Here is a 15,873-nt window from a genome sequence, read left to right on the forward strand (position 1 = left end):
GGAGCACCGAGGGGTAGTCTAAGCCAGGGTGCACTGTTGGGAGTTACAAGCACATGGACGGGCGCTGAAGCTGTGGAAGGGTGAAACCACTTCACGCAAAGCCACGAGCCTTAAATATGAGATCTGAATATCCTTTTGACACCAAGAGTTTGCACTTGTAATAACTTCAGACATACTTGCTGAGAGAAATGAGTCCTAAGGAAATATGTAACGTACCAAAGGTCTATTGAAATGACTTTTCATTTACACAATACAAAGGGACAAACTACAACTTTTACTTATTTTATTTTATTATTTGAAAGAGAGAGAGAGACAGAGAGAGAATCTGAAGCAGGCTCCAAGCTCAGCATGGAGCCTGATACTGGGCTCGATCCCATGACCCTGGGAACATGACCTGAGCTGAAATCAAGAGTCAGTCACTCCACTGACTGAGCCGCCCAGCTGCCCCCAAACTGCGATTTTTAACCTCTGTTTTGATAGCTGCAAAACAGAAAGGTATTGTGACTGCAAATGCAATCACTAGTAATTATTACTGTGGTCCAAGAAAAAAAATCTGGCTCTTTTGTGTGATTAAATTAAATAATTACGTTGCCCTGAAAGAATTCTGAATCTACTCATGGAAAGACGTTTCATCCTCCCATCAATCTCTCTGCATACATTAGGCACAGAGGAGCAACAGACAACTGGGAAAATGAGAGAGCACGGGAAATTAATTATAATTATGGAAATGCAGCTTAAAGAACAAAGGCTTAAATTTGTAACACAGGTCTAAGGGGAAATAATTCTCATAAGCAACCATTTAAAACATGAGAAGTCTGCAAATCTGAAGGAAATTCTGACTATTCATTAGACATGTTATTTCTTCCTTCTAATTTAGTAATCAGAAAATTGGTACTCCAAAGCATAAAGGAATAAAACAATCACGGGCCTTTCTGCTTGGCTGGATGGCCGATGGCCGCAGTTTAAGAGAAGGAACTCGAGGGTCCAACAGGAAAGGTCCAGCACGGATCTCACTTAACTGCAACAGGCTTGTTGCCCCTGGCTGCTACAGCTAACGCTTCGGAGACTGAACATCGTTACTTCTCATCCACCTGGGCCTCCCAAATACCCAGACCTTCAGTTTGCCATTTTGCACTCGACTCAGATCTTTTCATCACCTCTGTCATTACAGAATGTGAGTGGCCTCAACATAGAAAACATGACAAGAAAGAGATCCCCATGGACTCCACTATCCAGGAAAATCTCCTCATCATTAGAGTCCCAAATGGGGAAAAGAGACTGAGACATCTCAGCATGGATTTTGATAAATCTAGATCACTGCTTGGTTCTGATCAATCCAGCTACATAAACTTGAGTGAAGAAAGCACAATAAAGAACATCAGGTGTGCCTGGGTGGCTCAGTCAGTTAAGCAACCAACTTTGGCTCAGGTCATGATCTCACGGTTGATGGGTTCAAGCTCCGCATCAGGCGCTGTGCTGACAGCTAGCTCAGAGCCTGGAGACCGTTTCAGATTCTGTATCTCCTTTTGTCTCTGACCCTCCCCTGCTCATGCTGTCTCTCTCTATCAGAAATAAATAAAACATTAAAAAAAAAAAAAAAACAGTACCTTTGGGGAAATGAAGCCACCCCAATTCAAGCTGGTAGTAGGCAAGAATCAGTGAAGTGGCTCTGGAGGGGCCGAAGCAGAAATGTCAGGGGTTAGGAGACAGGATTCCATCGATTCCAAGTCACACTGCCTGATCCCCTATTAGCTGTATCGCCTAGAGCCTGGAAGGCAGGACGGCACTCTGAGAAGTGAAATCAGAGGAAGCACCCCTCACTCCCAGAGACAAGAAGGGGAAGGGCCAGCAAAGAATGATTCAGAGATTTCTTCAGCCTTGTGGGACTCACCCCTATAGCAGTGTGAGAAGAGACAAAATGGACAACAGTCAGCAGGGCTGGGAAGAGCAGACAGCAGTGGCACACCCCATCCCATCCTCCAGCGCCCATGGCAGTCTACAAACACTCCTTGTGAAGAAACATGGAGATAAGCAATGGGCAGGGCCAGACAGTTGTCCGAGTGTCCTTATGGCAAGGAAAGCCATGCCTCAGCCAGAAGGAATTAGAATGGAGAATGAGGGGGACTGGAGGGAGACAGCAAGTCCTCTCTGAAGAGTCCCTGGTGAGGGGCCAAGTGAAATTAAACACCCACAGTAGATGGACCCAGAGTGGGTCTTGATCACCTGACCACCATGGACATACAAACGGGCCCAGGTCTGGCTTGAAAAACTTTACTTCCCCATCTCTCTTCCTTGTACCAAAATCTGAGGGGATAAGTCTGAATTCCTGTTCTAGAGGAAGAAGTACAGCAGAGCCACGTGAACATCCACCATCAACGCCCAAAAGGCAGCTCAGGCCTGTACTGGGGGTCCAGGAGGAGATGGGGCTTAAAGGAGCTTGAGATTAATGTTTTAAATTAGATTAGACCCAGGGCACCTGGGTGGCTCAGTCGGTTGAGCGTCTGGCTTCGGTTCAGGTCATGATCTCACGGTCCGTGGGTTCGAGCCCCATGTCGAGCTCTGTGCTGACAACTAGCTCAGAGCCCGGAGCCTGCTTCAGATTCTGTGTCTCCCTCTCTCTCTCAGAAATAAATAAAACATTAAACAAAAATTAAAAAAAAAATTAGATTAGACCCTCAGTAACCACAACGTAGCCAAGAAAGTAATGGAATCTCCTCAAGCTGTTGCAAAGAATACTTTCTAAATTTTTTTTAATGTTTTATTTATTTCTGTGAGAGAGAGACAGCGTGAGCAGGGGAGAGTCAGAGAGAGAGGGAGACAGAATCTGAAGCAGACTGCAGGCTCTGAGCTAGCTGTCAGCACAGAGCCTGACGTGGGGCTCAAACCCATGAACCGCGAGATCATGACCTGAACCGAAGTCGGATGCTTAACTGACTGAGCCACCCAGGCGCCCCACAAAGAATACTTTTAAAAACATTAATTGGAGAAAGATGAAGCAATTTCTTGTAAATGCTACACTAAGTTTAGAATACTCAATAAACCAGCTACAGATGGAATGCCCATCGTGGAGCAAGATAAAAAAGCAATTAACTTCCAATTTTAAAATACAAAATAAATAGCATTTCATTGAGGCTTTCATTGAGAATTTTTTATAATCCTAGGAAATGAAAGAACAGAACATGTTTCCAAAAAGCTATAGAGTAAGTTTGTTTTATACCAGCTTTTATTAAAGACTATTTCCTTTGTGTTATAATATATAAGTATCCACTTTTGTAAGGCCGGCTGTGATCTGTCTCAGACAATGGAAGGAGGAAAGTGCAGAAATCAATTTTGTCAGTTAATTCACAGCAAATTCTCCAATTAACCTCTGTTTAAAAGTGGGAGAAGGTTAAAAATAAAATAAAATAAAAATTTTTAGGTTCATTTATTTTTGAGACAGAGACAGCATGAGTGGGGTAAGGAGAAAAGAGAGAGGGAGAGAGAAAATACAAAGCAAGCTCTCACTGTCAGCACAGAGCACAGTGCAGGTCTTGAACTCACAAAAACGGTGAGATCATGACCTGAGCCAAAACTAAGAGTTGGATGCTTAACCAACTGAGCCAGCCAGGTGCCCCAAAATTAATTTAAAAAGAAAAAAAAAAAACAGGCACTGGGGTGCTTGGGTGGCTCAGTCAGTTAAGTGTCCAACTTCATCTCAGGTCATCATCTCAGAGTTTGTTGAGTTCGAGCTCTGTGTCAGGCTCTGTGCTGACAGTTCAGAGACTGGAGCCTGCTTCAGATTCTGTGTCTCCCTCCCTCTCTCTGCCTCTTGCCCACTTGCACTCTGCCTCTCTCTCTCTCTCTCTCAAAAATAAATAAACATTTAAAAAATGTTAAAAAAAAACAAACAAACAACCAATTACTTAGAAGTCATTTGTCCTAAATCACAGGATTTTGCTGACATAGAAAGTTGATCCCATAGGGAACAACTCACTCAAATCCACCCAGCTGGAGGGCTGCCCCTACAAGGTCTCATGTGTGGGTCAGGCCATGCCTGCCTTTGCCTAAGCCTTCACTGCCTCTGGCATACTTGCAAGGTGCAACAGAACATCATAGACCTGACAGAATACTTCACTCAATGCTCTCTGCCGTAGTGACAGATCCTTTGAGAATAGGGGGTGAGGGAGGGGAAGGGGAGACTTGAGGAGATGGCTAAAGATCTACTTCCAGAATTACTTCTATTGTAATTTCTAAAATTTAAAGGACTCAATACATTTTCTCCCACGTGGCCTAACTTCTTTTTCTCCCACCCTTTCTCTCCACTTGTGTCTGACATTTTTTGCATGCAGTGTTAGTCTCCAAGAGATAATAGTTCTTTTTTTAAGTAATCTCTATGCCCAACATGGGGCTCAAACTCATGACCCCAACATCACGAATCTAGCAAAATTCTCATATTAGAGAGAGAGAGAAACTGAGGATCCTCCTAGGAGACAAAGGCAATACAAGCTGGTAGTGAAACGAGAAACAGAACTAGTCTCCAGGACCCCATCCCAGCCTACTTTCTTTTACAAACTGGTAGTTCAGTTTCTAACTGAGTAGGCCTCTGGCCAGGAAAGGGAGGTTAGATAAACAGTAATCCATTACACTAATTAATTAAATTATAGTTGCATTAGAAGGTTGCTTGAGGCAAAGTAAAAGTTCATATGTAGCACTTTTTGAAAAGACATTTACGTTTTCCACATTTAATAAGAGAGCTATTTTTCACTTTATCCCTAGGTAGGAAGAGAGACTCATAATTCAGTTCAAAACCTTTCTACCGTAGATTTGTGCTGATCATTCAGAAACATTTGTGTAACATGATAGCAAGAGAAATAAATTTCACTGTAAGTTGGGATGATACCATAATAACTAATAGGAAAACAATAATTCTTTCCAACATCACAATTATAATTAGCAGTTTATGAAAACAAAAATTAAGTCACCTCTAAATTGATTGTATTAAGGAACTCAAGTGTGTGGAAAAACTTATATGCATAAAAATTATATATATTAATTGCAAATATACTGACTATTGGTTTAAGAAATTGNCTGCAACCAAGAGAAACAGCTGAGAGTATATTTTCAAGTAAGAATAATTCATGAAAGTAGAACCTATTAAAAGAAGATTCATACTGGGGCACCTGGGTGACTCTGTCAGTTGAGCATCCGACTTCAGCTCAGGTCATGATCTCACACCTTGTGAGTTTGAGCCTTGCATCAGGTTCTGTGCTGACAGCTCAGAGCCCAGAGCCTGCTTTGGATTCTGTGTCCCTCTCTCAATCTGCCCCTCCCCTGCTCATGCCCTCTCTCAACAATTAAAAAAAAAATTTTAATGTTTAATTAAAAAAGTAAGATTCATACTACACAAATCATTCTTTGCCAAGGTTTTCTTTTTTTCTATTTCAAACATATGAAGTGAATAAAAGCCAAGTACAGAAAAACCTCAGCTATTGGAGTTTCTTCGATAGGTACATGATCCCTTTAGAGTCAAAGGATTCTCTAGAAATCTGGGCAAAGGACAGATTAGTGAGAAATACAAAAACACCTACACCTTTTTATAATTCCTGTCAGGAATCCTCTCATCACTGAACACAGAATTATGTCAGTTCAACCTGGTCATTTTTGTCAGCCAATATACACCATTTCCTAACTTTTCCAGATATTCATTCCTACCATCAAGATTGTTGCTAAGGGGAAAGAGAAGATAAAGCATTGGACAGAAACAGACTTTTAACAGTGTTTCTCTTTGGGTTCTGGGATTGTAGGTAACCTTCTAAATTGTTTCCAATGAGAACATACTACCTCCACACTCAGAAAATGAGGCCATGAATAGCGGTATACAAATGTTACATTTTCTATTTTTACTTTTATTGAGCATTGTAGCTCATATAGTTGTCATTTTAATGTAGCTCTTTTTGCCTGACTACAACCTAAATCTGTATGTAAAGCGTCTAAAAGTCTAGTATCTTCCAGGGGAAGTGATTCTTTTCTGTTTAGAATGGAAGAGATTTTGTTTCATTTTGTTTTGAAGGATTTGGTTATATGAAGACAATTATCAACATAGACAACGTGAAGCCAAGCTATTAAGCAAAAAGTATCCAAATACTCATTCCATATTCCAGAAGCCCCTTCCAAAAGAAATCTGACATTTCTGACTCACCATGTCCTTCCATCTCTCTTCTCTCAGAGATGTTCTGAAATCCTCTACAAAGATGTTATCATTAGAGGACCCTTAGCTTAAAATATACCAAAACTCCTTAAAATCCTACATTAAGTTAAAGAAGTTCATGTCTTAACAGACATTCATGTTCACAGAGGTAAAAAAAGAGGAAGAGTAGAGGCCTCATTCTTTCCTGACACATATCCTTAGGCAGAGAAATACAAAAACTTTACACTATCAGAAACACTTAAAGCTATTGCTTTATTATAAGTGAATAGGATCATAATTCTAACTGGCTTTAATCCTTTTAATCTTGGGAACATCTAATATCCCTAAATCCTTTCAAAAGAGGAATTCTTAAATGTGAAGTAACCAATCCACATTTTAAGTATTCTACTGCCCCCTTGTGTATCTCACATTTAGTGGAAAAGGTAGCCCAGAAAATACAGTAGTTTTTTTTTTTAATTCTCAGAAGTAGTTCAATAGAATCTCAGATATTAGAACTAGACAGAAACTCAAAATCAAGACCAGCATGCTCATTTCACAGGGGAGAGAATGGAGATCTTGAAGGATTAAATCATTTGCTCCAGATCATCACACTGCTAGTTAAAAGCAGAGCAGATACTGTCGGATGGAACTTAAGCCTCTGAGTGCTAATCTCTGTACTAAAATGGAGATTGCAGCCTGGAAGAAAAGAAATAATGATGTTTTGGAGTTAGAAAGATCAGAGTTTGAAAGTTACATCACCACTTCACAGCTTTCCCTAAGCCTCAGTTTCCTACTATTAAAATGGGATGAATGATAATTATTGCAAAGGTGTTGAAAGAAGTCAGGATGACCATGTTCCTCAAGCCCTCAGTGTAAATACCTGCAATACAGTAATATGCTCAGTGGTAATACAACTATAAAAATACATAGAAAAAAAGGGGCACCTGGGTGGCTCTGGCGGTTAAGCATCAGACTTCACTCAGGTCATGACCTCGTGATTGGTTGATTCGAGCCCCACATCAGGTTCTGTGCCGACAGCTAGCTCAGATCCTGGAGCCTGTTTCAGATTCTGTGTCTCCCTCTCTCTCTGCCCCTCCCCCACTCGTGCTCTGTCTCTCTCTGTCTCAAAAATAAAATAAACAAAAAAAAATTTAAAAAAATACATAGAAAATTGTTTTAAAGTTGTTATAGCCTTTAAGATCTCTGGACAAAGGCATCTAAAATACTATCTGAAGGCACTGAACTCTGAATTTTGTGTCATCAGGCACAAAATAAAACTTGAAAAAATAAAGCTAGTTCTTCTAACTCCTGTATTGCTTCAGTTAGCATATTTATTCTCTTTTTTATTACAAGTAAAAAGTTGTGGCAGAAAATACCCCACAGCAAATGCTGAAGCAGAGAACAGAACCCTTAGATGAAGGTCACAGAAAAATAAAATAGAACTCAGTGTCCCGGTCACAGTGTAAGGTCACAGCTCCCGTCTCCTTTGCTAAGGGTCCTGCATTCACCACTGCAAAGCCAGGATAGCTGGTCTGGAAAGGTGGAGGCAGGAATTTTACTTCTGACCTTGCTAATAATTAACTAAATCAACTTGGGCCAGTCATTTCATCTCTTTCTTGACCTGTAAGATAAAGTACTCCTTACCTTGTAAAGTCCTATGGTAAGTTAGCATAATGAATGTGACACAAACATTTTAACCCCCAAAGTACTTTAATAAAGGCTAAGTTTATCTTAAATTTAATTTAAAGCAATAATAAAGCATAAGTCTGTCATCAAAATGGGGGAGAAAAACTAAACTTGGAAAGTTGAAGGCAGCCTAGATTATAGGATGTTATACAAACAGCATTCTGATCCCTGGGAAAATTCTCTCTACCCTCTACAATTCCCCAGGCTTTTGATTGAGATTACTCCCAAAATACTGGCAACATGGAAATCTTTGACTTTTAAATAAATTTAACTCAAGGGTATCCTGATAGCAGGATTGACAGAGCTTATCCCCGACTATATATCACAAAACAAACATACCAGCAGGGTAAAGGCAATTCATCTTAGTTTGCCAGGAAAATGACTGATAGTGATTACTCTCTGATTTGTGGCTGCAGTGATCCTGACCATGATACATAAGTGCTGTGAATGGCTCTCTTCTGTTTTTATATGTGGCCTGAGAGTGTGACACATGCCATGCCGGTAAGGAGTACGGATTGGTGATCCGCATGCATTAACTAAACATTTACTATGTGTCCAGCCCAGCAGAATTTCAAACATCAGAAAGAGGTATTATTGGAGTTGGCAGCATAAAAGAAGAAAAGCAAGGATCTAAACTAATTTGTAAACAGAAAAGTGATAACACCATTATGGTTACTGAGGTGGGCACATTGCTTACACCTGTAGGGAGTAAGTCCACCGGGGCTTCTCAGGCAAATTATCCATAAACAAGTTAACTCAAGCTCTTGATTCAACCCAACAATTATACCATATTTGCATCCAGAGTGCTAGAATAAAAGTGCTGTCAGAAACAAAATAAAAGATCCAACTCTATAAATACAAAAGACAGCTCACCATGAAACACACTGTTGTCCACCAGAAAATGCCTGCGGTACTGCACACAGTTTCTTTTCTCCAAGTTCCAGTAGCTCATTGTCAGAAGATTTCTGGCACAGCATCAAAACCAAATTGCTCTGTCAAGGGAAACAGAATGAGACAAAAGTGAAGAAAATGGCAGCCACACGCTCACCCTGGTAACATAATGCACCAGTTGCCCAGCATTATGAGGCAACACACGCGGCACACACCTTCTCCACACATGCAACTGGAATCCCCTAGGTGCTGAGAAATCTCCCACAAGCCTCCCCAGAGGGTAGAATGTCATTTAACACACCAAAACACTAGCTTTTTCAAATAGCACCTTCAGGGCTCAAAGTTATTGCTGTCTCAAGGGAAAATAAATCGATCATTGGGGAATAAGTTCCAGGACTTTTCATGGGCTCTGGGTCTTGTCCATATTTGGCCAGGGCTCAAACCAGCCAATGCTGGTAATTTCTCAGGAAATTTCATCTGCAGGAGGGGAGGTGAGTAACAGGAGGGTGACTATCATTCCCAGTTCCTGAATTTTGTGTCAGTACCACTCTGGTAGACTATGCAATCAATCCATAGAAATCTTAGAAATCATAACAGTGTCCATGGAGCAATGGATAAGCTAAACACAGTGACAAACCTTGCCTCCCTCTTTTGGGTTCATTGGGCTCATTCAGGACCACTGAGGTCTGGATCAATGCACAACAAACTTATTGGTGTAAGCAGAGCTGGGCGCAGGTCTCAAGTGGGGTGAATAAGAAGCGGTGCCTGCCCCTACGTAAGGCTTTCCCCTCCACAGAGAAACACAATGCTCACTAGACAAGAGCTTGAAAGGCAGAGATCTGAGCTGATGAATTAAACTCCTCCAAAAGCTGACGTGCATAACCCTGAACAAGGCCTCCTTTGTTCACAGGATTTGGCTAAAGCAACTTTTCAGAATTCCAGCTTCTTTTCTGATCACGGAATAAGGCCAGGCAACACCAAGCAGGGCTGGCATGAAGGAAAACCCACAGGTGGGAAACAATTTGTTATCTGTCCTATTAGAACAATCTAGAGTTTTATAAAGATAGTCCAGGATGAAGTCAGCCACACAGTGAAAAAAAAAAATCATCAGAGCTTTGTCTATTCATCAGTGGGACAATTGATGAAGTCCCTAAAGCTTCTCCTTGGCTGAAAGGCTCATTCTTAACCCTCTGTAACAGCAATCTTACCTGACTCCTACCTGTCCCACCTTTCTTCTGGCTCCATGCCTCAACTCCCACTTCTTGCCTTATCCCCACCTGGCTATGGCTGGCTGCCGCCCCTACTCCCTCAGGCTGAAAATGAGTACCACCACTCCAAGTTAAAAATCACCTGTGGATCCAATTGTAAAATACAACAGAAAACAGCTGATTATTGGAGACAATGTCCTCCCCCAACTGAATACTGACTACTACAAAGAGCTCTGCTTTAAAAAAAGTATTTTTAGGGGCACCTAGCTAGCTCAGTTGGTTAACTGTCTGACTTGATTTCGGCTCAGGTCACGATCTAATGATTTGTGAGATCAAGCCCCACGTCGGGTTCTGTGCTGACAGTGTGGAGCCTACTTAGGATTCTCTCTCTCCCTCTGTCTCTCTCTCTCTGCCCCTCCCCCACTCACATGCTCACTTGCTCAAAATAAATAAACATTAAATAAATATTTCTAATCATATAACTAATGTGGGTATATACATTCATTAATTTTTTTATTGTCAACACAAAATTCATCAAAAATCTTGAACATTTGAAAAACCTTGCTTCCTTCATTCCATGTCCCTCTCTTGGAATGAACACTTCTGTTTGGTGTATCTATCATTCCAGTTCTTTTCCTATGCATTCACATATGTATGTGTATATATATATATATAATACATACATGAAATTTTTTTTAATTTTAAATGTTTATTTTTTAAAACATTTTGTTTATTTCTGAGGGAGAGAGAGAGACAGTGTGAGCAGGGGAGGGTCAGAGAAAGAGGGAGACACAGAATCCAAAACAGGCTCCAGGCTTTGAGCTAGCTGTCAGCACAGAGCCGGACACGGGGCTCGAACCCATGAACCGTGAGATCATGCCCTGAGCCGAAGTTGGTTGCTTAACCAACTGAGCCACCCAGGTGCCCCGAAATTTTATTTTTTTAAGCTTATTTATTTATTTTGACAGAGAGCACAGAGGAGGGGCAAAGAGAGAGGGAGAGAGAGAGAACCCCAAGTAAACTCCCACCATCAGCACAAAGCCTGATGCAAGGCTCAAACCCATGAGTCATGAGATCGTGACCTGAGCTGAAACCAAGACTGAGACACTCAACCAGCTGAGCCCCATAGGCACCCCCCTACATGAAATTTTAAAGACATCGATATATATTTTTAATAAGCTTTTTTTTTTAAAGCTTATTTATTTTTTGAGAGAGAGTGCACATGACAATGAGCAGGGGAGGGACAGAGAGAGAGAGAATCCCAAGCAGGCTCTGAACTGCCAGTGCAGAGCCCCACTCAGGGCTTGAACCCACAAACCATGAGATCATGACCTGAGCCTAAATCAACAGTCAGATGCTTAACTGACTAACCCACCCAGGTGCCCCAAAGACATCTATATTTTAACAATACCATTTTGAAAGAAATGGAAATAATTTTCAGTACTATCAGTAGTACCCATTTTCTTAAAAAATGTATTGCTTATTCATATTAGAAATATTTTGAGGTACATGGAATTAAAGAGAACTGTCTGTATTGATGCTCATTTTTCCTTACTCACTTGATAGTTTCCTGTGTCATTCTTTTGCCCTCTCTATTCATTCTCCATCTAAGGTAGTTTAGTGGAATCAGAAGGTGAAAGAACAATGTGCATTTGTATATAGTTTGCAAAACATATGCACATACCTGGCTCTCAATTTGGCATCCTCTTAACCAGATGAAAGAAGGAAAGAAGAGGGTGTTAGCCTAAGCGATTCACCCATGCTGCTAGGAAAAGGTAGCAGTGAAACTTGAAATTATATCTTCAGATCCCAAACCCAAGATTCTAGCCATGACAAGCTATAAGGAAATAGACTGCTATGTAATATGGTGGTTTTACTTTTTAAATTTTTTTAAATTTTTAAATGTTTTGGTGGTTTCTAAATATGTCCTATAATTTACTGTACATTCCTCCCTCTCTTCAAACGGTGGAATCTAATTTGCTTTCCTTTGAACATGGCATGGATTCAGTGACTCATTCCTAACAAAATCCGTTGTAATTGGTTCCAAAACTACATCATAAAAAGGATGCAGCTTCTGCCTGGCTCCCTATCTCTCTCAGAGTGCTCCTGAGAACCAAGGCACCATGTTGTAAGGAAGCCCAGATATGAATGTTCCAATGGATAGCACCAGCTAGGCTCTCAGCCAACAGCCAACATCAGTAAATCTATTGACCATTTCAACTCCAGTCTTCAAGCATTCTAGATGAAGCCCCAGATACAGAGGTACAGAGACAAGCCATCCCCTCTGTATCCCATCTATAGTTCTGACCCACAGAAACAATGAAAGCTCATAAGTATTGTTGCCTTAAGACATTATAAGATTTGGGTAATTTATTATACAGCAATATATAATGAATATAGGTAACATCCTCAAATACATTCAATGAGGACTGAGAACTTCAACTCTTTGAGGACAAAAATACAAACTCCCACAGATGTATATAATACTGAGATATCTGATCGCCAGTCCTCTATGGACCCACCTTTCCAACTTGTTGATCTTTTTGCTCACACTGTAATCATTGCCCTTTTCTTTAAGGGCTGGTTAAAAAACCACTGCCTTACCCTCCTACACTGTTGGTGGGAATGTAAACTGGTACAGCCCCTCTGGAAAACAGTGTGGAGGTTCCTCAGGAAACTAACAATAGAACTCCCCTATGACCCAGCAATAGTACTGCTAGGAATTTACCCAAGGGATACAGAAATGCTGAGGCATAGGAGCACATGGACCCCAATGTTCATAGCAGCACTCTCCACAATAGCTAAAACATGGAAAGAGCCTAAGTGTCCATCAACAGATGAATGGATCAAGAAGATGTGGTTTATCTATACCATGGAATACTACATGGCAATGAGAAACAATGAAATCTGGCCATGTGTAGCAACATGGATGGACCTTGAGGGTGTTATGCTGAGCGAAATAAGTCAGGCAGAGAAGGACAAATACCATATGTTTGCACGTATAGGTGGATTAGGAGGAACTTAATGGAGGACCATGGGGGAAGAGAAAGGGAAAAATAATTGGGGAAAAGGAGGGAGGCAAACCATGAGAGACTCTTGAATGCTGAGAACAAACTGAGGGCTGAGGGGGGTGGGAGGTGGGGGAGAGGGGAAGGGAGGTGATGAGCATGGATGAGGGCACTTGTTGGGATGAGCACTGGGTATATGTTATATGGAAACCAACTTGACATTAAACTATTTAGGAAAAAAAACAAAACAAAAAAACACTGCCTTCCTGAAATGCCCCCAGGATCTCCCCCTCCAATTTACCTGAAACTCTTTCAGGCACTGAACTGCCATAATCCTACCTACCAATTATTGAGTACCTACTACATACCAAAAAATAAAAAAAATTAATTCTCAAGTTAGCTAACATATAGTAGAATCTTGGCTTCAGGAGTAGATTCCAGTGATTCATCACTTACATACAACACCCAGTGTTCATCTCATCAAGTGCCCTCCTCAGTGCCCACCACCCATTTCCCAACCGCCAACAACCCTCAGTTTGTTCTCTGTATTTAAGAGTTTCTTGGGGGGCACCTGGGTGGTTCAGTCAGTTAAGCGTCCGACTTCGGCTCAGGTCATGATCTCATGGGTTTGTGGGTTCGAGCCCCGTGTCAGGCTCTGTGCTGATGGCTAGTTCAGAGCCTGGAGCCTGTCTTCAGATTCTGTGACTCCCTCTCTCTCTGACCCTCCCCTGCTCACGCTGTATCTATCTCTCTCTCTAAAATAAGTAAAACATTTAAAAAAATTTAGGGGAAAAAAAAGAGTCTCTTATGGTTTGCCTCCCTCTGTTTTTATCTTATTTTTCCTTCCCTTTCCTTCCCCTATGGTCATCTGTAAAGTTTCTCAAATTCCACATATGAGTGAAATCATATGGTATCTGTCTTTTTCTGACTGGCTTATTTCATTTAGCCTAATACCCTCCAGCTCCATCTACATTGTTGTAAATGCCAAGATTTCATTCCTTTTCATCACCGAGCAGTATTCCATTGTATGTATCTACCACATCTTCTTTATCCATTCATCAGTTGATGGACATGTGGGCTCTTTCCATAATTTGGCTATTGTTGACTGTGCTGCTATAAAAATTGGGGTGCGTGTGCCCTTTCGAATCAGCACTCCTGTATCCTTTGGATAACTTCCTAGTGCTACAATTGCTGGGTTGTAGGGTAATGCTGTTTTTAATTTTTTGAGGAACCTCCACAGTGTTTTCCAGAATGGCTGCACCAGTTACTAAGTACCAATTATTGAGTGCCTTATCACAGTGATAAGGCTTTACATCATGGGGTCTCAATCTTGACTACTCATTAGAATCAATCTCTTGGGAAACCTAAGAATCCCAGATCCCAGGCCACACCCCAGGCCAATTATATCAGAATCTGTAGGGGTGGGACTTAAATAGTGGGCTTTAAAACTCCACAGGTGATTCCAAAATGCAACCAAAGCTGAAAACCATTCTTCATGTATATTATCTCTCCTTCTTTTTTTCTTTTTTAATTTTTTTAATGCTTTATTTCTGAGAGAGCAAGAGAGACAGCGTGAGCAGGGGAGGGTCAGAGAGAGGGAGATACAGAATCTGAAACAGGCTCCAGGCTCTGAGCTAGTTGTCAGCAGCCCAACACGGGGCTCAAACCCACGAACGGTGAGATCATGACCTGAGCCGAATCGGACGCTTAACCGACTGAGCCACCCAGGCACCCCTATTATCTCTCCTTCTTGAAGAAGCTCTTCTGGGTGTGTGTTTTTAGGAAGTGGAGGCTCAGAGACTATAAATGATTGAGCTTGAGCACAAAGGTCTAAGTAATTGAACACTATGGTTTTCAGGCTGTAAGCCTCCTCACTTTGGTTAATTGCTGACATGTCTTACCTCTCCTGGCATCTGCTTGCTGCTGAAGGACAGAAGGCTGTAAGCTGCCTCTGAGTGCCAAATCTGGGCAATGTACACTGCAGGCCCTTAGTAAACATTAGTGATGCCTTCCTTATGTGCCCCATTTCCTGGGTTCCTACCTGTTGAAGACTGAAGGAAGAAAGGGCCCACTCTGGCCTCTAGAATCAGAGCAAATGATTTAAAAATTTAGAGATGACGGAGGTAGAGATAATGGAGTTAGCAGGGCTGGGGCAGAGAAAAAGAGAGTTGTGCAACAAACTCAATCTTGGTTTTGACCAGATTTCGATGATCCAAGGGCCCAGTGCTCAGTAAGGGGAAGCAACGGAAAGAAAGCTTAGAAATCAGCTAAGCTAAACCTCTCTGGTGAAGCCAGAAAAAAGTCAGAGAACCAGAAAGGATGAATAATTTGCAGAATAGCATAGCTGTTAGATAGAGCTGGAAGGAAACCCAGCCTCAAGAGTCTCAAAGCAGGCATCTCGAGTGTTTCACGGTCCCATTTTTGTGAACACAGTATGTGAAAATATCTACTAAAATATACTTTCATTGATTTTTCAAAAAATAACACTTTAGTTTACATCGGAGATGTATTTCCACTGCACCATGTACTCAGTCTGAAGTTGTTTGGTTGATATTCAAGCAAAAGCAAAGATGTTAAAAAACTGACCCAACTTTCTTTGGGAATTTACAGAATGCTCACTCCAACTCTTGGGGGTTTTTGGAATATATATGTCACATTTAGAACTCTTTAATAGAACATACAGATCCCCAATCCTTGCAATGATCCACAAAATTAATAACTTACAATGACTAGGAAAGATTTCATAGGAAAGTAACTGATTGTTATTAAAACTAGCTTCAGATTCTGCCTCTAGAACAGGTTGATAAGACTTTTTTTTCTTAGTGGATGGTAAAGTTAGAGGAAATGCTATATAAATGCATTTATCTTTAGCTATTTTTATCCATTTTTAGAGCTTGAAAGATACAGAAAAACT

General features: G+C 41.1%; 1 protein-coding gene across 1 annotated transcript in view; it reads right to left on the reverse strand.

Annotated features, from left to right (window-relative positions):
• Positions 1-15,873, reverse strand: part of PLCH1 (phospholipase C eta 1) — a 204,414-nt gene that overhangs the window by 168,684 nt on the left and 19,857 nt on the right. The window contains exon 2 of the mRNA XM_077750100.1: positions 8,726-8,844. Coding sequence (XP_077606226.1) covers positions 8,726-8,804 — 79 coding nt within the window. The 5' untranslated portion in view covers positions 8,805-8,844. The remainder of the gene's footprint in view (positions 1-8,725; positions 8,845-15,873) is intronic.

This window comes from Crocuta crocuta, unplaced genomic scaffold (assembly GCF_008692635.1).
Source record: "Crocuta crocuta isolate KB4526 unplaced genomic scaffold, BGI_CrCroc_1.0 scaffold19, whole genome shotgun sequence".
Lineage (NCBI taxonomy): Eukaryota > Metazoa > Chordata > Mammalia > Carnivora > Hyaenidae > Crocuta > Crocuta crocuta.